General features: G+C 35.3%; 1 protein-coding gene across 1 annotated transcript in view; it reads right to left on the reverse strand.

Moving 5' to 3' along the window:
- Nucleotides 1-6,309, reverse strand: part of LOC128867648 (protein sax-3) — a 157,674-nt gene extending 151,365 nt beyond the window's left edge. Inside the window, exon 1 of the mRNA XM_054109071.1 lies at nucleotides 6,133-6,309. Coding sequence (XP_053965046.1) covers nucleotides 6,133-6,232 — 100 coding nt within the window. The 5' untranslated portion in view covers nucleotides 6,233-6,309. The remainder of the gene's footprint in view (nucleotides 1-6,132) is intronic.
- Between the last annotated feature and the right edge of the window lie 4,556 nt (nucleotides 6,310-10,865).

Raw genomic sequence — 10,865 nt, forward strand, 5'->3', positions numbered from 1 at the left:
TATGAATATGAATATGAATATGAATATGAATATGAATATGAATATGAATATGAATATGAATATGGGTACGAATATGGGTACGAATATGGGTACGAATATGGGTACGAATATGAATTAATATATATTTAAATTTATGTATGAATATGACTATGAGTATGAATTTTAATATGAATATAAATTTGAATATGAGAATGATATGAGTACCATAACGGTAAATGCATACTTTCATATGTGTACATATACAGATAAGAATACAAATATGAATATGAATATAAGTATGAAAATGAATATAAATATTATTTAATATAAGTATGAAAATGAATATAAATATGGATGTGAGTATGAGTGTGAATATAAATGAGAATAAGAGAATGAGTATGAATATGAGTATCAGTATGAATATGGGTACTCATATGAATATGAATAAAAATATAACAAAAAATATATATAAATCTATAATATGAATACGAATATATATGAATATGAGTGTGAGTATGATTATAAGTAGGTATAAGTACCTATATGACTATGAGTATGAATATGAATATATGTAGGTCATAGCAAGTCTTGCTCAATGGTGCCAAACAATGTTTTTTATAATGGTAAATATGCAAATTCTGCCATAGAATCTGCCAATTTATTTGCCGCCTTTTTTGTTATAATTTTGAACCCGACTTAGACTTCGATTATAGTTTGCCCTCTAATAGTTTTCTAGCTCTTAATTTTGAGACTTTGTGCCTATCTGTTACTGAAGTCGTCAAGGGTATTATGAAGCTCAAGCGTACAACAAAAAGTGACTCGGATGGCCTTTCGGGCATTTTGCTGAAGAACTGCTTGTGTCCCGCTGAGCCTCTTACAATTATATTTAATAAATCGTTGTCCTCCGGTATCTTTGTTGACGACTTGAAATTTATTTCCGTTACGCCTATATTTAAGAGTGGAAATAAAAACGATGTTAGCAATTACAGACCGATTTCGAAGCTTTCGTCTGTCCCAAAACTTTTTGAGATAACAGTGACTGATCATTTTTATTTTGCTGTCAAAGGCCTAATATCTACCAACCAGCATGGTTTCGTTGCAAGTCCCTCCCCTGTCACTAATTTGTCTATTTTCAATGATTACTGCATTTCAGACTTCCAGAACAGATCTCAAGTTGATACAATTTATACAGCGTTTGACAAAGTATCGCACCGAATACTCTTGTCGAAGCTTGCATCATTGGGTATACACTCCACGTTTTTGTCGTGGATCAAATCATAAAGAGTGTTTTTTTTAGAGGTTAGGTTTTCAAGATGAAATAAAACGTATATAATTTAATGTTATGGCCAAGAATTTAGCTTTATTATAAAGATAAGGGTTTGCCATTATGTTTTAAAAATGATTTCGGGCAAGTGGCCGCCGCGGCTGGCTCGAATAAATTCCAGCCGAGAGGCCCAATTTTCGACCACTTTTTGCAGCAATTGGGGCCGTATGTCAGCAATAACGCGCCGAATATTCTCTTCCAAGACATCAATCGGCTCGGGCTTATCTGCGTAGACAAGCGACTTCACATAGCCCCACAAGAAATAGTCCAGCGGTGTTATATCGCACGATCTTGGAGGCCACGCCACAGGTCCACGGCGCGAGATAATGCGCTCACCAAAAGTTTCCTTTAATAAATCGATTGTTGCGTTGGCTGTATGGCATGTAGCGCCGTCTTGTTGGAACCAAAGGTCGTCCACATCAACATCGTCCAATTCAGGAACGAAAAAGTCATTAATCATGGCTCTATAGCGCTCTCCATTGACTGTAACATTATGGCCGGCTTCATTTTTAAAGAAATATGGACCAATGATTCCCTCTGCCCATAGAGCACACCAAACAGTGACTTTTTGAGGATATAACGGCGTCTCAGCAATGGCTTGTGGATTATGTTCACTCCAAATGCGACAATTTTGCTTATTGACATACCCATTCAACCAAAAGTGATCTTCATTGCTGAACAAAATTTTCTTGTGAAAATCGGGATCGGTGGACATCTCGTTTTGGGCCCAAATTTGCACGATTTGCAAACGTTGTTCAGGTGTAAGTCTATTCATTATGAAATGGCAAACCTAACTGAGCATAAATCAAGTGACAGCTGTCAAAAAGACCATCTACGAAAAAAGTAGTGCCAACTTGAAAAATTAACCTCTAAAAAAAACACCCTTTATTTGTCCAACAGGCACTGCGTTGTAGCCGTTGATAATACGACATCCCGTGCATTTATTGCGTCCTCTGGTGTCCCACATGGAAGTATTCTAGGACCCCTTCTCTTTATACTCTCTCGATGTTTATTGATTGACTTAAAACCACTGGATAGCAGACGATCTATTCTATCGTGCTCATTTATTATTCGTATCATTTCTGGATCTATTGATTGTCCTTCCCTTTTAAGTAAAATTCAATTTAATATACCCAATATGAGGCTCCGACAGTACGAAACCTTTAAAATTGGCTTCTCGAGAACCAACTATGGGGTGAATGCTCCGATTCCTAGGGCATGTGCAGATTTAAATATGTTTTTCAATTCTTCTGGTGCTGATTTTACATGGCCGTATGGCATCTTAGTCAATCATCTTAAATCGTTCTTTTCTTAGTAACTACTAAACTATTGTACATTAGCTTAATATAGTCTGTAAGAAAGACAATAAATAAAATCTCTTTCTTTATTTCTTCACTGCATTTACATCTGCTCCAAGTATGCACTTCTCTTAACCTGCAAATAAAAAATCTTTTGCACGCACCATCTGCTGAAGTGCTTTAAGCTATTGTTATTATTGCACACATTTACGATCCACTGTGTAAAATAATTCATCAAAATGCAAAGTGAATTCAAACAACCTGTCTGATGTCTGTGCGAATGCCGCCGTCTCACTGACGAACTGACTTACTAGTTAAAGCAATAGAAGGAATAGTAAAAATTTCATTTCGTTGTTTGTATGCCTCCTAACCTACAGGTTGGCGATTGGGCCACCACGGATGCATTGGGCGCCTTTACGAATACCCTGTACATACATACACCCTTCGGCCGGTGAGTGATTGACTCACTGACTAACAGAATAGGTGCTTGCGAGCAAATAAATGTAAATAGTGAGTAAGTGAATGAGTGACGTGTATATGGCGGCGCAATTAAATTTTGTTGCAGCGCTGCCACAGTAACTTTCAATGGTTTTACAATTTGCTTGTTTTCAAAATCCTCACGCCGAACTTCAACAAATCTAATGGACATGAACCGAAACTTTTTCTTGTTGTCTATCACGGCTTTACTACTTCTTCTTGCGCCAAAATGTGCTTCACTGCATTTTGATGAGTTCAAACTGAGTTGTTATTGTAGTAATTTTTTTCTGTTTATGTTTAGTTGTCTTCACTTGAATGTGTTCAGTTGTGTGTGCATTTTTTTTGTTTGTTATTTATCGCTTTTATTCGCTGTTAATATTCGCTTTTTTATTATTTGCGTTTCATCTCATGCCAGGCATTTTTACTACTTTTTCGCTTCAATTCACTTTCATCATTTCAAGCACAAAAGTCATCTTTTATCTTTCAACGTCACCATCAAAATCAGCTATTCTGTACATAATCCCCGCAACCCCAGGTGGGAGGTTGATGTTTTAATAGCTTTTGCACTTTCTTAGCGAGTGCAACTCTTAGTCAGTGGTAATAGCAATGCAAAAGAACAACAAAAACAACAATAAGCATAAAAATGTAATTAAGATTTTTAAGTTTAGGCTCATAAAGTTCAATTGAGTGCCTTTGGGAGAAAATATGAGTGCCGACTGCCATACAGTACAATTGAGGAAAAATCTTGCAATTACATATTGAATTGCTTTTATCGATTTTAGAGATGGAAATAGGTAAAGCTTGTGCAACACTAGAGAATAAAAATTTCGATCCATTATCCATAGGATGCGTAGGTTTGTAGAAAAAGTTAAAAAGATGTAGAAAATGGAATATCCGAGACAGTATCCATATGTATATATTTGAGATCTTGAAACAAGCTCTGATGCCAATACCATATAATATAGCGTTATTGTTGCTGAAGGAGCATAAAAACATTACACTTTATGGAATACTGTTGGTTTGCTAAACTTCAGTCTTGTCTATGCATTGATATAATTGACGCAATCATTCTTCGGTGGGAGTTAGATCGAGTTTCCTGCTTATGTGTGAGTCATTATGATTCGTTACAACTGAGGGCACCTGCGGTCTCTACCATTGTCGAGCGGCAATTAGTTTTTCATGAGATGCTTTTTTATATCAAAAAGGCATTTGGAAACTTTCCATTGCTTGCTAAGCGGCTTCATTTAATGGGCCACACTCAAACTCAATTGGCTATGCCGGTCGAGATATTGGTTGGCTATGTTAAGTGGTATTGTTTCGGAGGTAGGAGGACGTCGATTGGAAGATTTATAATTTACACACGGAGTGCTAATTTAGGATCCTAAGTGGTATAGTGATTATTGGCTCCGGGCTGTAGGAGCAGATAATTGCTCTTAAGCTTACTTGGTGTTTCCTTATGCGCCTCAGTTTAATTCACTTGAATTTGATAATTTTTGGAGGTTTTTGAAAAATTTATTTGTTTATACCAGTCATTGGCTAGATTCCACTCAAGGCAGTATTTGGTGCAGATGCATTTTTTATATGGTTTCTTATGTCAGCCGGATTTAAGGTCTTTGTTACTCAGTACTTTGATAATTTTTGTTCATTGAGCAGATTTGAAGACGCCTCAGGTGATACCAGAAATGAGTCATTAACATTTTGAAAATATTCTCTTGGCGTAATAGGATCATCACTCTTCTTATAAAAGAAGTTTATTGAATATCTCTTTCACCCTGCTTAAATGTATATCAACAATTTTAACTTCTAGAGAAGCAAGCGCTTTTATAACGCAAATGCTTGGAAAAGCAAAAGCTTAACAAGTGAATAATTGTGACTGAAAAATGCTTGAAAACAGTAAATGCTTTAGAGCGAGAAAATTCCTGACAATTCTTGAGAAGAAACTACTTAAGAAAATCGAATGCTTTGGAAAAGCAAACGCTTGAAAGATAAAAGTAAATGCTTGGAAGAAGTAAATCCTTCAGAGAAGCAAATTATTGATATCGATAAGTGCTTCAGAGAAGAAAACAGTTTAAAAAAGTTTATACTGGAGCGGAGTAAATGTTTAAGAGAAGCAAATGCTTTAGGGAAACAAATGCTTGAGATAAGTAAGTATTTGGCATCAAACGTTGGTGATGGGAAAGTGAACTATAATTTCTGTCATTCAATGCATCATTCATGGGATTCTAAAGACTTAGTTAAAAGCAGCTCACTATCGCCTATTGTTCACAATACAAATAGCAAACTTTAACATCAATAGAAGTGATACGTTCTGAGAGCTAAAAAAGAAGAGAAAAGCAGAAGCTCAGTCTGACACACCGGTGGTGCCCTCGAAGATCTTTATTGAATATTGAAAAAAATATTTTCTATATTTCAAAAATGAGGAAGTTTCTAGTAAAAACCAGGTGTGTCAATTGGATGTGGCGTTATGCTGTAGGTACCTCAAAAGTTCTTAATTTTAATAAGCAATAAATATATCTCTTTATAGCCTGGAACTAAATTTTTTTTAACTATTTTCTGATTTTAATAAAAATTGTATGACTTCGTAAGCAATAACTGGAAAACTTTTTTTTCTGATTCTATGTATTTTTTTTTTCTAATTTATTTATCTGATTCTCTAACCAAACGCCATAACAGTGCCTTCACGGGTGTAGCTAAGTTAAAAAGTGGCCTTGGAATGGCGAGTATAGAAGTTTAAGTTTACCTTTTCGCAGAGTTTAGCACACAAAAAAATGTAACAGTCTTACCGTCTCTTTTCTCACTTCCCGAGACTGCAGTGCTTACACATAAAATGAAGCGCCACAAATTAGCGCCGCAGTTAAGTTGCGAATGCGTTAAATACCAAACTCAATTCACACATAACAGACAGAAAAGTGGCCGAAGGAAATGAAGGCAAAATTCTTAAGGCAAACTACAGTCTTCCGCATAGCGCCGAGCACATATTTTACCTTTTTACTTGTGAAAAATCTAAGAATAATTAACTTTCGGAAAAAGTACAAAAAGGGTATTTTCACTTACCGGCAATTTGCAATGTGGCCTTTCGACTCACCGCCTTGCCCACATGATTCTTTGCCACACACCAGTAGATTCCGCTGTCTTGCTCTTTTTTGCTCATCATAGTGCGATAGAAGAAGAGCGCACCATCCTTGAATAAAACGCGATGTGATTTCTTTTCGTTCGTGTTGACGGGCTCGCCATCCTACAGAAGGAAAAGAAAAAATTTAGCAAAAAGACAAAAGAGTTGTGTAAATAAAAGTAAGAAAAATATTTATTGTAAGTGTATACAAAAAGACCAAAAATAGTTTGTGCAAATATATCCGTGTGTTGGGAAAGATAAACGAGCTAGGCTTTTAAAGTCATTCAAATAAAACAAACACTTTTAGCACTTATTTTGTACTGTGAAATTCGCAATGGTACGCAAACTCCTACACAAACGCATACACGTAGAAAAAACTATAATACGAGTGCCTTTGAGTAAATCGGACCATTAAACACCAGCGCCGAACTAGTCTACGAGGCATCAGTTAAGAAAGGTGTTTAAATGAACTCCTTGGAAGAATGAGGGCTGTAACTTTGTAACCATTTTTGTAACCTTGGTAATGATGTGGAATAGTTGAACTACACAGCTCTCAGTGAATTCGACAGAATCAGATGCGGTATTAGTAGGTTTTAGTTTAAATTCTTTTGGTTTAGAAAAAACTCTTTTCTTTCATTTATTTTTTTTTCATTACCTTCTTCATTAAAATTAACAAAACTTTACTTTCTTTTTTGTTTACAGACTTTAACTGTGCTGCGTTCTTATTTCTCTGCAGACCTCATCTATAATTTCCTTGCGATAGAGTTATGCCGCCCATTCCATAACAGTCTGTGCAATTTTTTATTTATTCATTATTCGATGTTATCAGCCATCTTTGTAACTTCTCGAAGCTCGAAGATCCGTTTAAGATCTGATGTAAACAAATAACTAGAAAGCAAGTCAGATCGTTCATATGGCCATCACGTAAATCACCAAGCCGTAAGGAGTTCTTGAAGAAGACTTCAAATTGAATCAAACTTTTTAAAATAAAACTTACAAGAGTAACTTTAAAATTGTGTGTTTTTTTCAAATACTGTCCCTCTTTAACTCACAAAAACAAAAATACATCACCTATCCGAGATAAAAATTATATTTTCTTCAAAGAAACTTTGTCTTTGGACCACTCTTGTGAGTACAGTCTGCATTAGTCTGCATTTAATTGGAGTACGACGCTTCAACAATTTATGCACGTTACTTTTATGATACTGGTTTTATGCTGTAATATTATAATTTTTCATCATACATTCATTTGATATTAAGGTAAATAAATAGATTCTGAATTAATTCTGACAGTAGGCTCAGTAGATCTGCTTGAGAAAAAAAGTTGTTTAAAGTCTAGTAGCTTCCTCTGTGTAACATCATATGTGACTAATGGCTCCGTGGTAGGAGATTGCGTCTACTGGCAGCACACACTGACAGAAAGGCCTCTACCGCGCCGAATCGATCCAGGATAGAAAACTTGAGAACATCACTGGATTTTTATTAAAGGTATTAATTGATTGAAAAAGAGAGTCCACGTTCGTAGACCTGACCGCACAGCGAGTCTTAAATTAACTGAAAGTTGACAAGTATCCAGAGTCTACAAAGTACGCAGGGTCGCCCCTGGTCAAACATTATTCAGCGTATGCTCCTGCGCCTTTGGCTGTAATTATTTTTTGAAGAGAGGGAGCTACTCGAGGAGCAATACAGGTTATAGCCAAAAGCAGTGGCTTATACTATCAACCAGCGCCTTATATTCGAAAGGTTTCTACTACCCAGATACCAATTGGATCTGACAGAACGATCTACAGGCAGTGGCATAAGAGCGTGTTACGAACCGCCGAAACAGCAGAGAATTCAGCTGTACTTCCAGCAAAGAATGCAGCTGCAATCCAGCTCAGAAAATTGTAAATATCGCCCATACACTTCCTGACCGACAGTCCAGCAAAGGTGCAACTTCGTTTTGTTACCAATACAAGTTTAGAGCACAAAAAGCAATTGCTTTACACTACTCTCAAAACAGTTCTAAAATGATTACTTTAAGACTAGCCTTATGTGGGACTGCCTCTATATCCACCCATATTTACTGAAGGGCTAGAGAAAACAAATAAGGGTTTACATATTTCTTTTAAACTCAACTGCTTGTGGCAACCTTTCACCTCACTCACCCTCAAAGTTGAGTTCCTTTTGTAACCTATTCTCAGTTGATTTGCAGTCACACGAAAATATCAGACTCCAAAAGACAAACCGCACTTTTGTTTTTGCTTTGCAAACTTTTGCGGTTTAGCTCTCCTTGTTTCTGTGGAAATGTGGCATTTTGTGCTATTTGTTTTTTTTATTTTTTCAGTAGACACACTACAATTGAATTAAAATTTATACCGTAGGTGGCACTGTGAGACCAACTATGTATGTGCGTTGCATGCCACTTTCGTTTTCATGAGTTGCGCTTTTGCTTGCAGATGCGACAAATGCGGTTGATGGTGGTCCAGCTTTGTTTTTTATTCCGTATTGCGGTTTTGGTGTAATTTTTCAAAGGAAAGGAAGATATTTGATTCAGGTAAAATGTCGTAAGTATGCAGTTGTGGCAAGGTGTAAATAATGGCCATAATTTATATCGCTACATCAAGAAAAACTAGTGTCTATGAAATTAAAAAAGAAAAATATTAACAATTTAAGAAATTGTTCCAATAAAAAATATACCGGTAAGCGATCAGTGCATATCCAGGCTGTTTACAAGAGGATCCTTCCCCACTCGTATTCCTTCAAGTATAACATACAGAACCTAGGTTGACCACGTCTGCCCACACACCTCTCGAACTTGAACGGAGAGAGTGCTAGCCAAGTATTCTGCGACTAGCTCGTGATTAAATTTAGTCTTCTTGTTCATTAAAATGGCTCGATAAGGTCTTAAATACAAAAAGAGAGTTACCTTTCCTACTTGTATTATGCCCTTAAAAGAGCAGACCGCGGTTCAGCTCTGCTATCACTGGTTGAGAAACTGGCGACCTTGCATGTCTAGGTGCTTCTGTAGTTCGGAAGGCATACGAAGAGTCTTAAAAGCCAACAGTGCCTCCCGCTCGAGTTGCCTTATTGGCATTTTCCGATGAGTATCTTTGTTGTGGAGCTTGGCATAACATTAAGTTTGTAAATCGATGAATTGGAATTTTCTCAGCATTAACTCTAAGACTTGCACACTTTCACGAGACGAATATTCAAACTTATTGGCTCTAACATTTTAACAGAAACACAATACTTTTGCTCAAAATTCCTTTGCTCTATTTCTCGAGTATTTTTGTACAGGATAAGAAGTCGGTACTACTGACTTTTTATAATAACGTGGTTCTTTATATGAAGGTCTTACTGTAAGCTCACTCAAAATTTAATTGTAGCTTGAATAACATTTAATTTAATTTTACTAACAAATTGAAATTTTGTTTTCTCTTTCTGCTGAGGTTCGTTATTTAGAGGTTTTACTGTAGGTTGGTAAAGTCATTTATTAATTTTGTTTATAAATTTAGACAGTATTTATTTCAGTGTTTGTAAAAAAAATTTTCATTTAATTTTACTAACGAATTGAAATTTTGATTTTTTTTCCCGCTGAGGTTCGTTATTTAGAGGTTTCACTGTAGGTTGGTAAAGTAGTTTATTAATTTTGTTTATAAATTTAGACAGTATTTATTTCAGTGTTTGTCCAAAATATCTCTCACTTGTAAATTTTTTTGTGATGAGACCAGTTATTTGGAAAATTTGCTATATGCTGGAAAATTTTTTTTTTCTAAACTTTAGTTTTTAAAATAGAAAAATTAAAAATTTTTACTGTTTTTCCAACAAATTTGAGTTTTTGGGTTTTCATGGCGAAGTTCGCTATTTTGAGGTCTTACTGTATGATAGAAAAACGCTTTTTTAGATTTGTTCAAGCAATTTGAGTTTGAGATTTTTTCTAGTGAAATAAGTTATTTAAAAATTTTCCTCAATGTTAGGGAAATTCTATAGTAATTCTTTTTTAAATATTAGTATATAATAAACAAATTTTAATTAGGAATTTTAATACCCAAGTTCGCTATGTCTAGATTTTACTGTGTGTTGGAAGTATGCTTTACTAAATTCTTTTTCTTTTAAAAAAGTGTCACCTTTATCCAACTAACCTGAATTCTGAATATTTCATGGCGTTATGTTGAGGTTTTACTGTACGCTGATAAAGTTCTACACTCCATAGTTTCCTCTTATCTAAAAATAATTTTGGTTAATTTTTATTCAACAAAGCCGTTAATGGTTTTCGATTCAATCTCATCTTCCTGCACATGAAGCAAAAATGCAATGATAAAAAAAAATATTTTTGAAAGCAATCGTCGTACAAAAAATCCTCATCAGTTATTATTATTTCATGAAAAAATATCTTCTTATAACCAAAAATGGAATTCAAAGAGGGATTTAGAATAGTAATTGCAGTAAATAAATCACTCGAGAGCAGCTCATACTCGACTGCTTGAATAAAAGCAAGATAAAAATAAATGCAAACTCTTTTGCTGCGTTTACTACGAAACAACAAGGAAAACCCCAAAAATTTAATTAACAATTCGATAGACTCTCTTTAATAATAATCTAATACCCAGTTCAATATTCATTCATGGCATTCAACTAAATCTCAAATATCGTCTAGCCAATACCTCTCCGCCACTCTCCTTCCACTTTGAAA

The sequence above is a fragment of the Anastrepha ludens genome, chromosome 6 (assembly GCF_028408465.1).
Source record: "Anastrepha ludens isolate Willacy chromosome 6, idAnaLude1.1, whole genome shotgun sequence".
Taxonomy (NCBI): Eukaryota; Metazoa; Arthropoda; class Insecta; order Diptera; family Tephritidae; genus Anastrepha; species Anastrepha ludens.